Genomic DNA, 22,953 nt, shown 5'->3' on the forward strand with positions numbered 1-22,953 from the left:
ATCAGCGTTACCTCTGAGGTCATAATGAGCACAGTGGGTTAAAGGGAACTGGCATCTGATCACTAATCAACACCCCCACTCTGCTTGATTCATGGCCTGCCCACGGCCAGCCACAAAGGAGAGGCATGACAACATGTAGCCTGAGTCAAAGCTGGTCCGAGCCCAGCGCTGCATTGCATTATATACAGTATATCATTTGATTTATTCCCCATGTTTATAAGAGCAGGGCTGACTTCGAATGATGTAAGTGTCTGGAGTATACAAGAGGAAAATACTTCTCTGCTACATTTATGAGAACAACTGCAGCATGCTGTGTTAAGAATACGGAGGAGGACACACACACTGTAATGTATATATTTACCCAACACCATAACATACAGTAGAGTAACCGCTCTGACAGTAGGAGGTAAAGGGGATCCCTCTATCATGAGAACAAACTGCAATCGCTTTTTTTTTTTTCAAAAGAAGACATCTCGCCTGCTTTTACAAGACAGTAAAATCTACCGCCTGGAAAGGGAGAAGATACTGATCATAAATCCCGGAGGATTGCTGCTGTGTGCACTGAATGTTTATGTGTGTGACGGCGGTTGCGAGGTCTGCGGTTTATCAACGAGTGAGGGATGGCAAGTAGGAGACATTCGCTGTAGTTTGCATTGTTAAGAGGAAAAAAACACTGTCGCAATAAAATAAAACAGCAGGATCCACAACCCACACCGTGCGATGATATCACTAAACACCACACTGTATAAACTGCAGGACGCTGCTACCAGCTCTTCTACTGGTATTGAAACTAGCTTTCATTCTCAAGGCTTTTGCACACTGAGTCTGGGTTTATTCCGGATGCAACTATATGAGAAAAAAAATGTAAAAACATATTTGCTGCTTTGCTCCTCCACACTGGAGGTGCGTCCCTGTCTGTCGGCACTCTCTTCCCATGTCCATCTCTTGGCACAGCTGCTGCATTCAGGAGCTTAACTGTCCTCTCGGTCTCTACACTTCTACTCTCTTTCTGTTAGTTTGCGGTCCGTGTCCTCCTCCTTGTCATCATCATCCATGTTACAAGTGAGCTGTGTCAGTTCTGAAATGATATTCCTGCTGACATTTTCTTCACAGTTTCTTCATTAAACATCTCTGTGAAAGCTTTTAATGAAAGCGAAAAATGCAGAAAATCAAACCTCAAACTTTAATGATGGACAGTTTTGGATTCAGTGTGCAAACGTGACTAACACAGTGAGAGGTTGTATTTATTTTTAGATATGTGACACTTTTTGATGAAAAAAAAACAGACTTAACTGTAACTTGTGCTGCAATATTTTTTTTTTATATTTTTTTGCCCACTTGAGAGCAGCGGAAGGGAGCTGTGAACTTTTAAAGTTGACTTGCCAAACTCACGTAAAGATCGAAGAGTTTGGTACTAAACTAGCAACATTATATTTGTACCAGCTCTGTGCACGCTCATATCTCAGCTGCATCTCAGGGGCGTGACCTCGACCTGAAGCCGCAGTTAACTGTGCAGCCTTATTACGCTAAGCTCTGGTAACTGACTGCTTTGAGAGGGGAAAGGGAGGTACAGAGGAGTTCTACTTTATGTGGTGTGCAAAATGTTCTAAATAAAAATGTTCCTATTGAATAGCAATGTAAAAACTCAGACAGAGATGTACCAATAAATAGCCACCTGGCAAATTTAATTTCAATTTTCACTTCCCTTTTAGCTCAGTTTTGTTGTCCACCAACTCCTGAGGGAGATATCTGTTTCTTTAACCACTAAATGCTCCCGTATGTTGGTGAGCTTGTTTCTTAGTGTGTCTGATGTTTTTGGTGGGTAGCATACTGTTTATTTTTTAGAACTGACTTGCTGAAAACAGCTGCCTGCTGTGGCTTGAATCAGCTGAAAGTGAAAAAAAAACATTAAAGCTGTGTGCCCTAAAACCAAAACAGTGAGCTAAAAGACTCAAAACTGTCCTTTTGAGCTCAGGATAACTGCACAGTTGAGTGACAATTTCCCTGTGGATATGTCTCTACAAGCTATCCCCTTTGCATTAAATTCATTGATAATTTATATCAACTTTGGTCCATCTACAAAGATGTCAGCTGCAGTGACTCTGCTGAAAGAAATCCCCAGCTTGGGGATTATTCCTAAAGCTTTTTCAAAATAAAAAATAATTTAGCTGAACAAGTGCAATATCATATTAAATTCCCACGGGCGCCAACATCCTGAAATTATAATCAGCTGTGGAAATTTAAGGAGGTGTCCAACAGTTTCCGTGAAATACTGTGTACGTGTCGTATTATGAAGCAGCAATCAATGTGAACTTTATATGGGTGTGATCCATGCCAGCAACAAGGGCAGAACATTGCTCATGATTACTGACAGGTCTTGTGAAATGTCAGACTGTAGGCTGCAGTTCAGGTCTGACAGGAGAGAGGAGCGGAGCCGCCATTTGTCACTGTGTGACTGACACATGCCATGCCTCGCATATGTTCCACATCTGACAGTATGAGCTCGGGCGAGTAGTTCAGATATAAAACCTAAATGGCAGTTTACCAGGATGGAATAGATGTTATCTTTAGTAAATCTCTGCCTGCTGAAATGTGTAATACTAATAATAATAACAATAACAACACTTTATTTGTATGGTACTTCTTACATGTTCAAGTGTAGGTCAAAGTGCTTTACACAAAGTTGCACATGTATGAAAACATTTTAATGCAATTTCAAAGATTGCAAACAAAACACTCATGCAGTATAACAGGGTAGAAAAATAAGCAAAAGGCTGAGTCGTAAGGAGAGGAGTTGACAGAAGTTTTGGAAGATAGTTGTGAACAGGTTAATCCACAGATTTGGAGCATAGTTAGAGTAGGCTGCCTCTCAGTCTCAGCTGCTTCAGTGACCCCAGGCAGCGATTCTGAGTGTAGAGGGAGAAACAGTTGACTAAGTATGGATGTGCTAAACCTTTCAGAAGCTTGTAAACCTGTAATACATTTTAAAAGTCCGTTCTAAAAGAGGCATGAATCTCATGTGTGTCCTAAGTTATAAAATAAGTGTGAACACATCTACCCTTTCTTTTAGTACCACTATATACTTCAGGGGAAGTATAAAACGTGTCACCTTGGGAGTAGAATGAAAGTTTCCCATGCCATTCACTGCTCTAATGTGGCTGGAGCTCGTGCACATACACTCTTGGCTTAAAATAGAAAGAGGTGCAGAAAGTGTTCGGCAGCAGGTAGTGGCATGCCAATGAACCCAGTGACAGTAACACATTGAGAAGATAGCAGTGTAATGGTTCCTGAACCAGTGCCATGGCCGTGTGGGAGAGGCCATGGGAAACTTACAACCTTTACAAAGGACAAAACTTATGATTCAGGGGACTTTATCGACACCTGGACAAAACCAGAGCACTAACTTACTTAAAGGGACCGTGAAACGGAAATTAGAGCGTCTTTAGCTTCTGTACTGTTACATATTTAGCAGTTACATAGAATCTTTGAGTGGTGTACATTTACAAGAGGGATTTAAAACAAATCCTTCACACTTGATTGGATCGCTAAATAAGTTTGAGTGCATTGCTCAGCACGTTGTTGGCTCCATGCCAGGGCTGTGCGTTAATGTGTTAATTGCAATGCAATTATGGTATTTAGTACTGGCATAAATAAAGGTGCTCTTTCACTGTATGTGGTGCACAGCACGCACCCCAGAGCTCAGTCTCTGGTCTCTACTGGTGGAACAGGCAGCTGAGCTGAAAGACACTGACACCTAGTGGTGGTGGGAGAAGTTACAGGACTGTAAACAGCCGGCGGCTAACAACGGCGTAAGGAATAGCGGCATGTTTTTCACATCTAACCTGGTGAATCAAGGATTTATTTCGACCAAACAAGAGCTGGTGATTTTTGGAGCAGTGGACTAACTAACTAGATTACTAACAAGACTAACCAAGACGGTTTGGGTGAGTTTTATCATTTAATTTCTGTTGAGTTTGAATGAAGTGTGTTTTATGATGAGTCAACAAGGCAATTAGACTTCCGTGTCTTCCGTGACCAAAGTTGCATTTTAAAGGTATACAGTTGTATTTCTCTGTTTAATAAAGTTATTAGGTGTGAGAATACTACATTTTGTAACAGAAACAACAGAGCTAACAGTGATAACATGTTTACAATGCTATATTCAAAATGATCCCATAGACAGTATGCAGTATGAGTCAACAAACATGTGAAACAGTTGTAATGGAGGAAAAAAGATAGGGGTTATGATGTACAAATACTGTGATAGTGATTTTTAAATAAATATTTGACATATAACAAGAGATAAATAATGAAATTAACACAGGGATACAGGATTAAGACTGAAAAGATGTATTTTTTATTTCACTTTAAAGATGCGCCTGTTCTGCTAAAAGTCATCAGTGCTTTGCAAGTTATCTACGTTCTCTAGTTAAATCCAGTATCAAAGCTCAGCTCTTTCATAATCTTTCTCTATATTTTGAGTACCAAATGATGTTTTATTTTTCCTTATACTCTCTTCAGGTTGGTGGTTTGACGCCTGTGGCCCGTCCAACCTCAACGGCATGTACTTCACCCAAGGACAACACGTAGGGAAGTTGAATGGTATCAAGTGGCACTACTTCAAGGGCCCCAGCTACTCGCTACGAGCCACGCTCATGATGATCCGCCCCCTGGACTTCTCCTAGTCTTTTGAACTTTTAACTTCCAAACTGCTATGTAGCACATTAGAGGGACGCTTCCCATTTTATCGTCTTGTCTCATCTCATTTCGCCAGCCACGGGAGTCACCCAATGAATCTTTTTTTTTTTTTAACTCAACCTGGTTCTTCTGCAGAGCAACGGCTATTCCTGTGCTGCTGTTGCCTCGTAACCTTTCCCCTCAATAAACTGAAGAGCAAACACGAGGAGGAAGAAGCAAGACAGACGCAACTCATCTGTTCACACACAGATTCAAACTTTATTTAAAGGACAAATGCGTTCAGGATGCTCACGCCTGGAATTTGCGTACATTTTGAGCACGCTATAGCGTCAGTTTGTATGAATCTTCAAGCACGATGTCAAACCACAATTTTTCCATTTTTCAGGGGACCTTGTGTTGTAAAAATATGGAGGACTTGAACTCTTCTGAATGGACAGCAGCAATCAGAGAGCAGCACTGACTCTTTAACTGCAGGACAGAACTGATCTGGAAAACTCTGAGGACACGAACGAGAGACTTTTCTTTTTTTATTAAAATGTTGCTCACAGAACGCAGCCCATAAATATTACAATTGTATTAAATGTGTTTTTTGGTATTATTTTTGTTATCCCAACTGTATCCAAAGTAAGATGAAATTGTCTTTTTTTTACTGTACAGTGTATAATGAATTTCTGTTTGCATCAAGTATAAAACACGCGCTCTGTTTTGAGGTGGCCTTGAAATTGAAAGTGATGAGTTGGTAATAGTAATGAGGGTCACTTGCAGTGCTTACTGCCAATTACACACTCGCTGTTTTGACAGAGTGTGATTATTTTTAGAGTTCAAGATGTGAGGTTATTATTGGATTAGATTCTGGACTGAGATCCATTTGCTTTCAGTTATTGGCTGAGAAAAGACTTATACCTGCCAGGGTTTAGATTGTGAGTGATCACTTTACCTCTGCTGAATATAAAAAACAAGGACATTAATACAGACGCATTCAATTAGTGACGTATAACAATTACAGCTGTGTGCTCAAGAGGGAGTATAATGCACGTTTGCATTTACAAGTAAGGTGTATTTTCCAAGATGATCGTGAGTTAAACGATGAAGTACCACATCATGATGTTTCCAAAATTAGGCCCAAGGAATTAACAAGTTAAAAGTTACAAGAAAGTTGTCTGAAATTTATCAAAAAAACAAGAAAAGAAAATGGTTTTAAAAAGTAAACAAAAATAAATAAATATGTAGATAAATCAGTCAAGCTATAAGTAAAAAAGAAAAAAGGAAAAAATGTCAAATTAACTATATTTATAATTTTGTTGTTTTTTGTTGTTGGTTGTTTTTTTCATTATTAATGCCAAATAATATCTTTTTAAAAACTAATTTACAGGTAATTGTCTGGTCACCTTTTCCAATTTTTTGCAATTTGTGGGACATCTCTTGCGAAATTGCTCATTGGCCTTTTAGCCATGTTTTTAAACCAATTTTTCTAGGTTTCAAAGGCCGAACTGCATATGAGAGGAGTCTGAATGCAGCACAAGAAGTGATGTTATTCCAGGTTTCAAAGGGTTAAGCTGCCTTGGTCAGTTTCTTGCAGTTGTTTTCAGTGAGAGTGAAGTGTTTTGCTTGCAGCTTTTGCGTTGTCGAGCAGCACCCTGAATGCCTTGTGGGGAAAGTATTTAAACTCAAAGCTGAAAAAGCACCCAAAGTCATTGGTGTTTTTTTCTCTGTTCATTCAGATGAATTAAGAAGTGGGCCTTCTGTGGTGGCGATGACAACAAGTGGTAGCCTCCAGTGTTGAGCTAATGTTAGCTCAATTTAAGGTCACTCCAGGTTTGCTGCAAGACATATCTGAACAAACTTTTACCTTAACTAGTTTCTATCATTTTACCAACCGCAGTTCCACCCAAAGATTCATAGCAGACAGTCAAACTGTCCCCAACTCGTCCTAAAAAAAGCCTTGACTGACCATCATCCAGCATCCATCTCCACAAACTTGCACTTGGACGCGAGATTGAACTGATTTGAATTTAGGTGTCAAACATCAAGGTTGTTTTTAGGTTATTTTTGAGGGTTTTCCTTTTATTTGACAGGACAGCTTGTAGGATCAAAGAGGGGAGAGACAGGGGAAGACATGCAGCAAAGGGCCGTGGGTTGGAATTGAACTCGCAGCAGCTGCATCAAGCCTTTGTACACGGGGCGCCCGCTATACCAGGTGAGCTGCTGGACGCCCTATCAAACATCAAAGCTACTGTGACCTTGGATCCGTCACCTTGAAGGATTTTTTTCTAACTTGAGCACAAACATCCATTTCCATAATCCAGCTCCATAAATAACCAATAGAATTTGTTGGTCAAAGATCAAGGTCACTGTGCCCTCAAAAAACATGTTTTTGGTCATGCCTCGTATGCCTAACTATGACAAAATTCTAGTTTCATGTAGATTTTCGGGTATAGATCTGCGGGGTCACTCCACAGCGAAGTAGCAGTCAGGCTAAGGACAGGTTATTCGAGGGTTGCCTAATGATTTTTGTAAACGCGGCAAAACACGTTTTGTCTGATCGAGGCAGGCTTCAACAAAAATGCAGCGCAGGGCCCCTCGCTGTCTGATCGGGGCCTTACGCTTACATTAAGCTGCCGTCCCAAATGTACAAAACTTTTTAAGACTGAGGTCAAAGTTCATATTACTGAGTCTTACTTGTAACTGCAAAGGACATTTATGAAACCCCTTAAAGACTAACCTCTTACCTTAAAACAAAGAACAGATCATTAACACAAGTTACATCCAGAAAGTTTTTCACAGACTTTAACATGACACAGCCTCAGAATTCAGCCAGTTTCTGTTTCTCATCAACGCAGCTTTGAAAAAACAAAAAGAAGCTGGAGTTGGATTTGAAGCATGAAATTAATGATTCCACCAAGTGATCCGTGTGAACACATATTTCATAACCTCCAGCTTTACAACAGAATCTACTGTGGAGTATTTACTAAAGGTACATGTGGCGAGAAGATAAAGTGTATCTGGAACTTGTAAAACTACAATCGACATGTTTATTAGCATACTAAAATTGTATAATTTAATGTGTGTGTACGTAAAACAGCTTTCCTGAGGAAAGCTAGTCTTTTTTTTCCTGTTTTTACTCCAGAAGTACAATGGTGTTTTGAAGTTGAGCATAAAACCTAGAAGTTAAGATAATAACCCTGGAGAAATGTGCCTTTGATAACTCTGCTTTTACCTCATTAAATTCCAGATTTGCAGATTTATTTAAACATTTTTTGTAACATGTGGTCAGTGTTGTGTTGCTAGATTAAATAAAGGAGCATGTGATGCACTAATGTTTTCAATCTGCGTTTCGGCTGCACTTTTTGTGCCAAATTGATGTGACGATAGATGTCGGTTGAAGAAAAAGTTACCCTCAATTACGTCTTTCTTTAAGCAGACGTGCTTCCACTGAACAAAAGCTTCCTTTCATGATAATATCTTCCCCATCAGTTTAAATCTCCTGATACAGATGCTGCACCGCATGTCAGGCAAAGCAGTCTTATTGCACAGAAAGACATGAGATAAATCACATAGATAGACGGACGTGCCTTCTTCCGCCTTTTTGAGAACCAAACCAGATGGTTCAAACATCAGACTCCCTCTCTGCCTGAGCTGTGCAGTGCCTTTTGTCTCGAGTGGTGACTCGCTCGCTAGTGGCAGTGACAGATTACCAAAGTGTCAAACGATGCTGTCGGGACCTGTAGTGTCTCCTCATATTTGACATTCCTGGGCCTAATCAGAGGTTAAACAAATTACTGCAGTCTGCAAACCACCACGTGTCCTTCAGCGCCGGCACTGACCCGACACCCTCGCTGGAATGTGTCCTATAGAGAGTCTGGAGTGTGAAGAGAGTCGGCACACGCTGGCAGACACCTATGAGGGTCTTTGTCCTCTGTTGGTGTGAGGACAGGCTGTACCAAGAACCGCTTTTAAACTGGGGGAAGTTTAGTCTCCAGTGGACGTTCAGGGTGTCAAAGCAAAGTGGAGTTTCACGTGTCTCCACACACGCACGCACGCACGCACGCACACTCCACCAGCTCCTCACATCCACAGCCAGGCTGCTTGGCTGAAAGTGGATCCTTTCCTGTTAAATGAGGAAGAGCTGAAGAGCTGGCGGGGCGATGAGACTCCCAGAGGGTCTAAGCTGCATGTAGCGTTGGACCTCAACCAAATCAGATATGACAGAGCACAGTACCTGCAGTATGAACACTCGGGGACATTGAATCCCCTGAAGAGACCACCTGCTCTCATGGAAATGAATACAAACATTGAAGATTCACAGAGAGAGGAAGTCAGAGTAAAAATAGAACATCTGTCTGCTGCCCGTTGCTTTAAATCAGATTTGATCATACAATGTCTTTAGATTGGACTCTTAATTCCAGTACTATTAATCAAGTACGAACAGATCTCCACCAGCACCAACTATGGAGTGCTGCAGGGATGAGATTTTTTATTCCTCCGTGCGGGCATTAACTGAGCCCGGAGGTATTTTGTTTTCAGGTAGTCTGTCCATCTGTGCGTACGTAGGTCTGGCCCATTCTTGTGAATGTGATATGTCAAGAGTGCCTTGAGGGAATTTCTTCAAATTTGGTCCAAATATCAACCTGGACTCAAGAATGAACTGCTTAGATTTTGGAGGCCGTATGTCATGTTCCCTCAACAAAACACCACTGGAATAACTCAATTGGATTTTGAATCAATATAGAAAATAATATCTCTGGCAAACAGAGGCGTATACTTTCAAATTTTGTTCAGCAAGATAATCTTCACAAGTTAACCACAGCTTTTATGATTTTTTTAAGCCTAAACACAACTGCCAGATGTGAAACACTAACATCAGCCTATAAATGAACTACAGCAGGGTCACATGACTGACTGTAATGGGAGATTTTAATTTTCTTCCAAAACACAGCATGAATTCAGCCTGCTTTTGTGAATCCAGTTTTCTTGTCTTTGTGATTCTCATTTATGGTATCTCATCTTTTTCCTATTAGAAATCACTTATCATTTTATTTGATTTTACGGAACAATTTTCAGTTTCACAATCGCTTCCAGTAAAGACTTTAAATGCCAGCTGCTTCAAACTTTACTAGGAGGCTGTTTAGCTGGCTGCATGGCTGTGCAAGGCATTGTGAGCGAAGAAGAAAGCCTTGTGTTTTGGCTTCATGTGACAGTGACATCATTTTGCCTGTATTTAAATTAACAACTTAAATGTTTTCATGTTGCGGGGCAATAACTAACCCCTGCAACAAAAGAAATCATCTGTTCAACCACATCGCTGGCACAGAATCATCCACCAATAAAGCAAACATTTTGAAACGCTAAAAAAGTCACTGGGGAATTAACTCATAAATTCAGAAACAAGTCACCCTGAAATCATTATACTACAGCTGACATCAATGTGCACAACTCCAAGCCATCCTCTTTTCACTGCAGTATAATCCCAAAGCAACTGTGTGGTCTCTGCAGAGTTACAAATTTTAGGGTTAAGTTATTCACTGAAACAATCGTATGCGCAGAACAGTGTATCAAACTGATGTCATGTCAAGTTAATGTATTTTAAATATTCCAAATCTTTAACAACATGTTATTTGATCTCTGAATTCTCAACTTTTATCAGCAAGATTCTTGACTTTTATTACAAAAGTGGTCGCCATTTGCACATATTGTCCAACTGTAGGGAGAAAAACCATTTTGGATTGTCCAGTGCTGGTTTGAGTGGAAACTCCTGTGGTTTAGCATAATAAATAGAGTAGAATAAGAATGTAAACGTCAGTCGAGGTGAGGGACTCCCTCATAAAGAAAAACTCAAAAGGCGCTCGATATGATTGATGGTCTGTGGGAGTGAGAATGGCACTCGGTGTACACAGAGAGTGTGAAGCAGAGAAAGGCTGCAGGTCCTGGCAGGCGCCGTTCAAACTGATAATATGAAGGCTTCATAACTGGATGAAAAGAGCTTTAAAGTGTCTTTCGCATGTTAGTAAAGGCAAAATCGGCTAATAAGGATCCCAGAGGGATGTTAAATCATGTTAAGACATCCTGGGAAATGACGCTTTTGAGCATTTGCTTGTTGGTTTAATTCATAAAATGAAGTGTTGTTTTATGTGTCCATTCCTGCGACGTGTTGGAAAATTATGGGAAACCGTTACTGACGTCAGGAAGCATGACAAGTCGGACAAAGACACAGAGGAAGAATGAACGCACAGGACATATTTTGGGGCTTTTGATTTCCGAGCTCAGTGTTGGTAACATTATAAAAGTCGATGTAACGAGTGTGAAGTGTGTGGCCAATTATTGCTCCAGAGGCTGCTGCGGTCAGAAGTAATGAAGTGTGATTGCCGACTGACGCACTGCAAGCCAAAAGCAACATGTTTTTATAAGATCTCTGGTAACAAGACCATGTCTCAAAATAAATAGGCCAGATGTTTTGCTAACACATTCAATATTGTTAAAATGAAGTGGATCCAGCGTGGAAATTGGGAAGATCAGCCTAATTTGTCCCAGTTTTTGATAACCGTTTTTCCTTTGTAAGTGAAATGATTTCACATGTTCTTTATAATTAAGAGAGTCATAATATCTCTCTTGTTTGCATGCAGTCCTCATATACAGAGCAGAGCACGCTTGCCATAAAAACGTCTTTAGCTTTACCACTTTTGTGAAGCACGCGCTCTCACCTCTGTTACCAAAGATTCAGCCCCAACAAAAGGGATAGTTTGAATGCTGAGGTGTGAGCGGAGGCGGTGCATCAGAGTCTGTAATCCAGGCTTGGCAAGTCACATGCATCCGTGTTGTTTATCGTGATTAGTTCTCCCAATATTTCTTTCTTTACCGCTGTATTAGGCAGAAGGACGCCTACAGCACGAACCACTGAATGGATTATTACTAATAAGCAAATATTGGCATGCTAACATGCTAAACTAAAAATAACAAGAATGGTTAACATTATCCATATATTGTTATGGTGAGCATGTTCGCATGCTTATGTCAGCATTTAGCTTTAAATGCCACTCTTTTCAACTCTGCACTTATGTGGCCGTAGTTTCCGATTTCAGAAGTTATTCTTCCGACTTCATTGTGTTCATTTGCTTTCATTCATTTCATTCATTTATTTCATGTAGATCATTTCACGTGGACAGCATATAACATTAACACCAAAACATGATTAAAAATTGATATTAAATACTGTATGTGCATCAATAAAAAAAAGTTTCTTACCACTGACAAAACATTGCTGTTTATGCATTTATAACATCAAGTCAGCAACTCCTGTTATAAAATAACGTTATCAATGTCAGAAGGCTCCCCTCGCATTCTTTATAGTTAAAAATGTACTTGCTTGCTACAGCTAACAGCTGCATATACTAAAATGTGCAACCATTAAAGTAAATGATAGCTACTAGGAACAAAATAACGAAATATATAACTTTTTAATGTCAATTATTGATGCTGTTTTCATGCCATTTCTGCTGCTCTGAAACGTCACGCAAATGTCACAACTCTGCAACTCAGGCATCACCAAAATTTTCCAGTTTCCCCACTCGTAATTACGACTTTGGAGGGCTGTTCGTGTGCTCATAACTCGTAAATATGATATTTCTGGGGAGCATGTGAAGGCAGCATAAGAACAGCATCACAGAGCCACTCTTGATGTTTTTTCAGCAGTTGTCAGTGACACAGAAAAACATCACAACAACATAAAACAGTGCCGTTTAAAGCCTCTACAACTGTAAACACTTGCCACTCCAAAGAGCTCCTGTTTTATCTTTTATCATACTCCTTCCTCCTCTGCCTCCATCCTCTTCATCCTGTAAAACATTGTCATGAAACCTGTCACATAAATCCAGACCAGGGACCTTTAGTTCTCCCTCAGCCTCTAATGACTTCGTCTGGCTCCAGCGGCGCTCTCTGTCATCCTGTCGTCCGCTCTGCGGGGGGACAAGGTTTCCTCTCAGCCTCCTGGCCGGCCCTCAGTGACCCCTGTATTGAGCTTGCTCTAATTTACTGTCTTTCCCATCTTTATTTATCAGGGCCAAGTGGCACAGCCAAACAATAACATGTAGCTCCTTCGGAAGGAAGTATTAGTGGATTACATAGTGGTTTACTTTTCCTGGGCCAGGACAGATTTGTGCGGCTGGCCTCTTTGTCGAGGTCAGCATTATGCAGAGGCTTCTGCAGCTGGATCATACTGTACTTTAGTGTAGTTATTTCAGATGATTTGTCAAGAGCCATATGTTTGACTGCTACAGATGTTATTGTTGATCGGCCTGGAAATGAAGAGACATTTAATCCATCAAACTCTGCAGACAGATGCTGAAACACCTCCTCTAACTCCTGCTTACAGCTGTTTGATTTACTCATTTTATAAATAAATAAGCTACTGCTGCAAACAAGATGATAGCTATGAATATCTCTTATACACGAGGATGTTGATCTGATCGTTGTAACAACAGGATTCCAATTATGTGCAAGATCACCCCAAGCATAACACAAATCAGCATCACATACAGAGGTCAGAGAAACAGCATTCCTGCACAATTAATGCACAATAACAAGGACGGCCAAAGAAAACAACATCCGAACCAGACATGGAGGGTAAACAAAGCAGCAGCGGCAGTGCAGATGTTGATAACCAGGAAACACAGGTGCATTTGCTCCAGATTTGGACATTCTCTGCCTTCAGTGGGGTCGACCACCCGCTGTACGTGGCCTAAATCTACAGAGCAGCCCTTAACTGAACCTGCAGCATGAGTGCAGCATGAGTTTTACAGAGTTCGTACACTCATGAAAAAAATGGAATTTGCAAAAAGCAATTTGTAGGCCTGGAAAGAAGGACAATATTTTCAAAAATAAATCCTGTGGGCCCACATGTTTGGAAAGCATGTTTTCTATAAAAACAATCACCAAGTAATTTAAAAAAATAAATAAATTCTCTAAAAATCACCAAATAATATTTTTTAAAAATGGACAAAATTCTTTAAAGAAAACATACCTGCAGGCCTGTGATTTTGGAGGGCATATTTTCTTTTTAAATTGGCCATAAAATAAATATAAAACATAGCCATTTAAAGTTGTATGCCTCTCCCAAAAAAGCCAGAATAAAAAACGAAGGTCCTTCCCAATGCTTAAAAATTTATTTGACATTCCTCCCCCGAATTTGCAGGCTGAGACAGAATGAAAACTATCTCAAGACATTGTGAGACAGCTATTATGGCTGCCTGCAAAGTCTAAAAGAAATCAGCAGATGGTTAACGGCATTTTAATGGACACAATCATCACTTTTAGCACCCATGGATCAGTGCTATTTGTGTCTTTTTGACAAGTGTTTGGTAATTTGCACTAATTGTGTACTGTTTTTTAATTCAGAAAGTGCATCTCGGGGCCCCATAATCCCTCTACACAAAGTGCACATTGTAAAGTCAGCCAAATAAATCAAACAGGGTGAGATAGTGAGATAGAATAAGTTGATTTAGCGTGATATAATAAACTGCGGTGTACTGTGTGCATCACTGTGCTTTAACTCATGTACAGGGCTGACAGCTGATTCTTCAGCAGAGGGGTTTACATGTTTGGGGTTATTAAATAAAAACATTAAATCGTGAGCTGAAAAGACCTTTTGTGTCCTTGCGGAGAGTTCAACAGCGAAATTATAGCAACCTCTGCTGGTAGACTGTCACCTTCACATTCACCCTGCATTTTTAAAATCAATCTATTATTTAAAAAGTGACCTTTTGTCTTTTATGTCATGCTGTATATCTATTCAGCTATGTGAAGAAATATAGAGTCATCGTATTCTTACTTACTGATAAACAATAGCTCTCTTGCTGTGACATTTTTGGGAGAGGGAAGGATGAATAATTCACTTTTCCACAGTCTGAAGAACAGATGGTGCAGTCTCCAGGTCCCCATAGATCTGCCATCACATAAAAATACAAGCAAACTCAAAGATAATGTGCCTGGGTGTGAAAGATGGACAGTGTGGCCTTAATGTGACATGTGACTATTGTTATTATAATATCCAAAATTCTGACAGAGGAATTATTGAAAAGAAAACATTGTCTTTACCAAAGCCACTGCAACTCAGTTCTGCTAAATGGAAAAAAAAAAAAACAACTTTTTTCGCTAGTTTCTTTTGTGTTGTTTAAAATTCCTGTCGCATGGCTGTGTGATTTTTTTTTTTTAACTTGCTGACACATGTTGCACGACTGCATGGCTTCTGTTGTTGATTATTGATGGAATTTTGTGACGTTACTCAGTGATGGATTACTGACCTGGCACAGGGGGCCCAAAGTGTCAGGGGGCCGCCCTGCTTTCAGCTGCAAAATGTTACTCAGAATATCAAAATAATACATATCGACCAGAAAGAGACAGTAAATGAACCTAAGGAGTCACAAACCTCAATGAGATATAAAATGACCCCAAAGGAACACAAAATGATCAATAAGAAACAAAATTAGCTCAAAGAGCCACAAATGACCTCAAAGAAAACACAAAATGACAACAAAGAGGCACAGAATAATTTCAGTTAGACACAAAATGACCCCAATGAGATACAAAACAGCCACAATGAGACAGAATTATGATTATTATGAAGAAAATTAGGGCTGAATTTGCACAATTGATTGCATCATGTACAACACACAGCCCATCCTTGATTTTTATATGGTGTGATTTATTATTTATTTATTTATTTATTTTATTTTATTTTGTGTGCTGTGTTGCATTGTATTCTCTGTGTTCTGTGGAGTATGTTGTCTTTTATGTTGTTTTATATGATGTATTGGATGTGTTTTTAATACTTGACGGCAACAAAATTACCCCTAGGGGGGGATAATAAATTCAAACTTGACCTTGAACTTGACAGCAACCACAAAGAGGCAAAATCATCTTAGTTAGATGCAAAATTATCTTTAGAACAAAATTTTCACAGACACGAAACAACAAGGAGACACAAAATAACTAATAAGAGACAAAAAGGTGACTAAAAGGAGACAAAAAAATGACCTGAAAGACACAAAATTACCTAAAAGAGACACAAAATGTCCTCAAAGAGACACAAAACTACAAAAAGTTTCTGTATGTCCTTTTGCATATCTGTGCCCAGAGACCCATCATCTCATAATACACCCATGACTTCACTGGCTGTGTGCTGTATGTGTATAAATACACTATATATACCATTTTCATTCAAGAGATTATTTTTTAATTAAATACTTTAATTTCACGTAAAGACACTAACCCACACCAGCTCCAAAAAGTAGCTTTCTCCACGTGTTGTATTTATATCCAGAGTGCAATGAGCGTATTTGTCCTTGTGGAGGAGCACTAACCCTCCTCTCACAGCAGAGTGTGAAACTGAATATATCATCGCTTGGTTTTCAGTTGGTCCTGTGCTGATGCTCGATGAGTCACTTCCACTCTCTGTGACAGACTGCCAACAGCTGCAACTTCATGTCTGTGTGCATGTGTGTGTGCCAAGTTCTATTTATATCAACAGCCCTCCTCTGCAAACACAACATAAAATACATCATGTATCTTCACATAAAACACAGCTCTTAAAACAACACTAAACACCCCCTGTCAAAGCTCAATTTAGCAAAGTATAAAGTGTGCATTTTCATAGTGCTAATTTCAGGGTGCATGTCGCTCTCGAAAAGTGAACGGGTGAATCTCACTGCCAGCTGCACTGCAAGATTAAACCCCTTCATGCGTAAGCAGGAGATCCTCGTCTCCTCCAGGTATCACATTCTCTCCTGGTCTCAAGCTCCTTGTTTCTTTTCTCACCTCTGATTAAATGTCTCCTTGTATCTGCGATACTCTCTCTTTAAGTCTTGGCTGCATCTGTGAGATTCTGATAGTGTCCAACTCTTTAATAGCTACAACGCTGTTCTTTTCTTAGGTGTAAAGTGTGATTTATTTCAGTATTTAATGCCTCTGAAGCTCTGTAGTTAACATCTTAAAGCCATTTTGTACTGGTGCTCAAGGTATCAGAAAATCATACACAAGGGACAGGTCACCACAAAATAAAAAAAACATACTTTTCTTCTTACCTGTTGTCTGATTTATCAGTATAGATTGTTTAGGTGGGAGTTGCAGAGTGTTGGAGATATCAGTCATAGAAATGTCTGCCTTCTCTCCAAAATAATGGAACTAGATGGCAGCTTGTGGTGCTCAAAGTGCCCAAAAAATTAATGATAAAACCCCACAAAACTCAACAGCAGTGTCCTTTTACAGGAATCATGACCCAGTTACTCAAGATAATCCACAGACCTTGTTGTAAGCAGTTTGATGGAGGAACTATTTACTGTCCACCAATTGTGGATGATCTCGAGTAACCAGGTCATTATTTCTGGAAAATTACTTTTAAAATTACTTCTCTACAGCCGATATCTCCAAAACTGTGAAACTCACCAAAACAATCAAGATTGATAAATAGCACTACAGGTAAGAGGAAAAATCCCTATTTCTGTTTTTGGGGTGACCTATTCTTTCAAGTTCAACTAAGAATTACTTGTACTTTACTTGAGTATTTATCCTACTTATTATTTACGTTTCGGGCTAATCTTCCTCTGAATTCAACTGTTAAAGTAAGATTTATAAAACAAAATAATGATGCATGATTATTATGCATTTGAATTTATGAGATACATAGTCTGAAATTGAGGGGTGCTCAAAGTTTTAATAAGTGAGTGCAAATTTAGGGAAGTAGCAACTGACTGAGAGCCACACAAGAAAAGTGCAGTTGCGAGTTGTCCATTGAAATTGCCAAATTTCTTGTTAGGGAGCACAGTGTGATGCAGTCTCATAGTAGTATTTTAAATGTGAGAATTTTAAAGTAAAGTGTTGAAATGGACTGTGGATGATTAAAATATAATGCATGCCTTTCAGGTCATGTTACTGAGTGCTGCCATTTGCTTGGCAGCAGCACTTTGAGCAAAAATCCTTTAAGTAAGAGATTTGAATACCTCCCCCTGACTTGCAAAGACAGTGCTAAGCAGAGTATGTGGACACAAGATCATTGTATTATCCTCCACTGTACAAGGTCATCTAAATTTGTGGGGGTGCTTTTATAATGTGCAGAAAAACAGCTGAGGTGAGTAACTGTCAAAAGATTTCCCTTGATTACTAAGAGGATGATTATGTTTGCATTTTGCTTGAAGATATCTGATGGCGGCAGAAAGTTAATAAGTTATACTGTGAGCACATATCAAGTTGCATACGTCTTTGGTGGTCTTTGTGTCTGTGCATTTACTAATTAAGCTTAGCACTCCCTGATCTATTGCCCTGTTTACCTCCAGTTACATGCTCCGCAATCTGTGATGAAACACGAGTCCGTAGGGGTGACCGGTGTCAGGGAAAGATGATCAGGACGGTAGCCTGGGATGACTCGAATACTTTCCACGGTCATGTTAGGGTTTGCTCTCCCCATTTTAGAGCTGAAGCTGCGAGCGTGAGGAGCAGAGGGAGAACTGGTTACAGAAAAACAAAGATTTAAGCAGAGAAGAGATGGATATGTTGTAGCAGGTCTGACGGCTGTTAAGGAAGATCACTTAGCAGGAGTAATTGTGCCTAATTTGACACATTAAGACTCGTAATTATGTCTGACAAACAGAGCAGCCAAAGGAAACCATCCACCAACAAGAACATCAAGAAGCTGCGCACCATCAGCATGGTGTGCAGCCTGACGGGCAGCTGGCAGAAGTGGGTGACGGAGAATGAGAAGAAGCAGGCCAGTGAACCCAGTGGCTGGGCTCCATTTTCACTGGGAGGACCAGCAGAGGTACCCAGAAAGACATGGGTCCCCAAGAAGCATCCTCGCACTCAAATCCAGCCAACAGAAGCTCCCCAAAACCATGCAGTCACCTCCAAAGAGGTTCAAAAGACATTAACTCCCCAAAAAGATGCATCCAAGACTGAGGAGGTTAAGACTTCAGCTGAGCCGTCAGCTGGCATCAAGGTAAAACAAGTGGTGAAGACGGTGACCAGTGGGGTTCAGGAGAAAGGTGCTGGTGTCGCGCTCTTAACCGAGAGGATCAAAAAGGAGTCTGGGCCATCAGATGAGGAGATTGACAGGCTTCTGAAGAAGAAAAGTTCACCTACACGCCGCAGAAAATGCTCCAACATGGTGTCATCTCTGACCAAAAGCTGGAAGCAGGTGGAGAAAGAGCAGAACGTTGGTAAAGAAGGAGCAGGACCAGGAGACGGACGCTCATGTGGTGGTGATAAAAGTGGACATCCTGACGTAGTGAAGAAAACACTGGACAAAGAGGATATTCAAACAAACAGGACAGAACAAAAAGACTCTGATGAAGACTCTGAGTCAGCGATAATGATTAAAAGGCCCTCTGTCTCAATGTGAGTACAATTGCTGCGCTTCATTTTGCTTTTCTAGGAAAGAGAGAAAGTTGTTTTGAATGGAAATGGTTTTTAAAGGCTGAAAAACAAGGCCTTGCCATTGATAATAAATTCTTAAAATATTTTTTCTTACTTCCTAAAAGGAAAACATGACTGCCATAATGACCATTTGTTTATTAATTACTCGCTACACATTATCGCTACTTTGTTTTTTTGTTATTGTGTGACTTTGGTGAATCAGAAATAACCCTTTAAAACCCCAAATCACAAAAAAACACATCGGTGTAGTGGTAGACCAGCAGCTCCTGTGTTCTGTGAGTTAAAATCACTGTTTTTGTCCATGGGGTCTGGCTTTGAACTGAGCATAGAAAGGGATGTCTGTTTGGGAAGTACTGAGCATATGACCGGATAAATGAGACTTGGACTCTTCTGCTCAAATTGCGTGAGAGTTTGTAAACTGATGTTTTGATACAGTTTTGCTGTTGTTAAATGCAGACCCTATGAGTTCAGTTTATCAAGACTTTTTTCCATTTTTGGATTTTTCGTTCACAGTTGAGGCATGCTGGAAAAGGAAGGTTTTCTTCACAAAATTTACATAACATAGGGTGAGTAATTGATATACAAATGGTCACTGGGGGAGGTGCAGTCTTCCATTGAGAAACAGGATACAGAGGCAAGAAATTTGACAGTGACAGATCAATCTTAAGTGTTAACCAGTGGTAATTGTAGAGTTAAATGCTGCTTAATTTGACAGGATGGACAGAAATTATATCCCCTGGTGCATGAGAAGGTCAAGTAGTTGTGTCTTCCAAGAAGTTGCAGTTTCCAAAAAGATCAAGTTTCTATTCCATGACAACTTAAAATAACACAGTCAAAAGTATCTTACGGTACTTTGGATTCAAACCACTGAATATCTGGAGTGGCAGGCATCCTGGTCTCATGTGTAAACAGGGAGGTGTCCTTGGAATAATGAACTTTACTTTTGTAATAAGTGAAGTTTTAAGGCTTGAAGACAACATTTTAATTTCATAATTTTTGAGTCATTGTGGTTTGTTTTCTTCCCCACATATCATGATCACTTCATTCAGAAACCTCTCGGTTAGGTCTGTAATGACCTTAAGTCCAAATAAAAAGGTATCAGCTTCTTACTTTTGAATATTTGCAGCTCCTTTTGCGCCTTGCTGGTTCAAAACAGATACTGACTGTATTTTGTATTTCTATTTATTTGTAATACAATCTGCCATCCCTCTCAGGTACAAAAAAGAAGCTGAGGATGCCAACAAGATCAACACCCTCTCCAAGAAATACAGCGCTGTGGGAAACCTCAAGAGCCGCTGGCAGAGCTGGGCCTCGGAGCACACCGTCAACCAGAAACTGAACCCCTTCAGTGAATATTTCGACTACGATTACTCCATGTCCCTCCGCATCCAAAAGGGCGAAGAGGGTTACGGACGCCCCAAGGAGGGCACCAAAACTGCAGAGAGAGCCAAACGTGCCGAGCAACACATCCATCGAGAGATATCTGACATGTGTTACGTGATCAGGACTATGGCTGATCCGGACCCGGATGGGAAGACGCGCATCACGTTTGGACAGCTGTTTGACAGATACGTTCGGATCTCTGATAAGGTGGTGGGGATTCTGATGCGAGCCAGGAAACACGGGAAGGTGGCGTTTGAGGGGGAGATGCTGTGGCAGGGCCAGGATGATGGAGTGATCATTACTCTGCTGGTGTGATGTTAACACCTGGGTCAGAGTTGTGCTGCAAATCCTCTTACAGCTACTTGTGAAATAACCTCCGCCATTATCAAGCAGGGCTAAGAGGAGGATTTAAAACACGATTTGACCTGGGTCTAGTCAATGGACGCTTGCAGAACAATATCAAAGGAGTATGGAGACTACAAAGCTTTCGGGCAAGTCTGTGTGGATTATCAAAAGAATATTTTGCTGTTATTTATGTCTTTCTGTCAGTGTTATTGACATTTGAGTTGTAGCTGCCATGCACATACTTTAAAAATGACTTTGAAGTTTTAAATCAGGAGCTCCGGAGAGTTAACGTTCAAGCTTTTGCCTGCGTAAGTCTCATACAGAGTTCTCACACGTGTCTCTTTCACCCTCTCTTTATGGCTTATGTTAATGAGATGCTTGACGATGTGTTAATGTACCAAATAACCAGCAGCTTCGCCGTGTAGCGCAGCGCAGTAATTCAAACACGGATTGGGTTTCAGTGCCTGAATACCTGCAGCTCAGCATTCATTAAACAGCAGCAGGCACAATGCAGAGGAACAGAGCAGACCACAGCACTTTTAAATCTCACGGCCTGCTCGACTGGGGCTTTAATGATTAATGTAAAGGGTGACTATGGCTGTCTGGGGAAAAAACTTTCCTTTTCATATCCTGTTATTGAGTGTTGGTGGAATCATCGGAATCTGTACAATTATACAGAAACAATGCTAAAAGCTACTTTTAGTGTCTGAGAAATAAGGACAAGGATTCAATAAACTGAGGATGCTTCCTGTTTTTTTTTTTTTTGAAACCCTTTCAAGCAGAAACATGCCACATTGAAGCATACTGTTCATTTGCAGCCATGTTGGAAGAAGCAGATGTTGGTATTGTACATATTTTCAAACCTCAAATACATTACATTTGTTTCTAAAAATGACATACTTCTGATTACATGTATATGAGCCAACTTTGTCATTGGGTGGTGGAGATAGTGGTGAACGGTGTGTCACCTAGGTAAGACCAGCCTGTTATTGTTCATAAGTTGTCAAATACTGCCACTTTGTCAGTAATTTCGGCCTAAGATACCAATGCAAAAGCCACCTGATACTCTGCCGAGCAGCATCAGTTTGTTACGTGGCCGAACAGACCTTAAGCAGTGTTATTATACACACATATGATACATGGATGGGCGGCGTCAAGTGATAACACTGTGTACTATAAGGAGCGCAAAGGTCCATATAGGCATGCAGAAAGGAAGGTGGTTGCGTCCAACAAACCCTGGACTTTTACTTGGAGCCCAGTGTATGCTTCCCATATGAATAGAGTCAAACCATGATGTTTTTTTCCTAAAACAACCATGTGCTTCTGTTAACATCCTGGCATTGTTAGCGGCATCCTGGAACATCAACAGCAGAAGCAGGAGGACACCTAGAGCGTAATATCGCAGTGGATGTCCACTGACCAAGTGCCGATATATGACAACTTGAGATGAGAATGTGTTGCTAAGACAGCTGCCAGTCTGCAGCTCAGGGTTTGAGACCAACAAACAGCAACACCTGTTATTTTTATAGCGAGAAATCTGCAACATTTCCAGCCGTAATTGTGGCCCCTCCTTTGGAGCACACTGGGCTGTTGTTGATCCACCTGCTTTTTTGGGCAATTTTATCAAACTTTATGAAAATCACACTTTAATTCAGAATTGTGATTTTCGGTGTTGTGGTGCATTTTGTTTGAAGTTAATTGAAATCTGTTTTAAAAACTATTTGTTGAGCTTTTCTCATTGTGTTTTCACCATCATGAGTGCCAGCACAGTCACCAATCATCCCAAAAGTAGAAACTCTTTAAACAATGTTTTTGATCCTCACAATTTATCAATCAATGGGTCCCAGTAACAGTTTGGGAATCTGACACGGTGCAGAAAGGAAAGTTTCTGTAGACATTCATGGTTGTTCCAAAAACTAAACAAAAAAATCCTTGCTGTAGATGCACTGTAGAACAAAACATCTTTTCTGGTTGATTTCCTGATTTCCTCTTCTTTAACACAAATTTGACAGTGTAATTATACTTGTTTAACAACTTCACAAGAACATAATTCTCTTTTCATTTCTACTCTTTCTTTTCTCTCTTTCTTTGTCTCTCTTTTTTAAGTACTCT

The 22,953-nt window shown here is 40.2% G+C and overlaps 2 protein-coding genes across 2 annotated transcripts in view; both read left to right on the plus strand.

Moving 5' to 3' along the window:
* angpt1 (angiopoietin 1) overlaps positions 1 to 5,714 on the plus strand; it is a 64,933-nt gene extending 59,219 nt beyond the window's left edge. Inside the window, exon 9 of the mRNA XM_042506777.1 lies at positions 4,522 to 5,714. Within this exon, the coding sequence (XP_042362711.1) occupies positions 4,522 to 4,685 (164 nt within the window). The 3' untranslated portion in view covers positions 4,686 to 5,714. The remainder of the gene's footprint in view (positions 1 to 4,521) is intronic.
* Positions 5,715 to 18,233: 12,519 nt separating this feature from the next.
* abrab (actin binding Rho activating protein b) lies at positions 18,234 to 20,882 on the plus strand. The gene is made up of 2 exons (XM_042507247.1): positions 18,234 to 19,074; positions 20,328 to 20,882. Exons 1-2 carry the CDS (start codon positions 18,317 to 18,319, stop codon positions 20,809 to 20,811), a joined length of 1,242 nt encoding a protein of 413 aa, XP_042363181.1. The 5' UTR covers positions 18,234 to 18,316; the 3' UTR covers positions 20,812 to 20,882.
* The last annotated feature ends 2,071 nt before the right edge of the window (positions 20,883 to 22,953 follow it).

This window comes from Plectropomus leopardus, chromosome 18 (assembly GCF_008729295.1).
Source record: "Plectropomus leopardus isolate mb chromosome 18, YSFRI_Pleo_2.0, whole genome shotgun sequence".
Lineage (NCBI taxonomy): Eukaryota > Metazoa > Chordata > Actinopteri > Perciformes > Serranidae > Plectropomus > Plectropomus leopardus.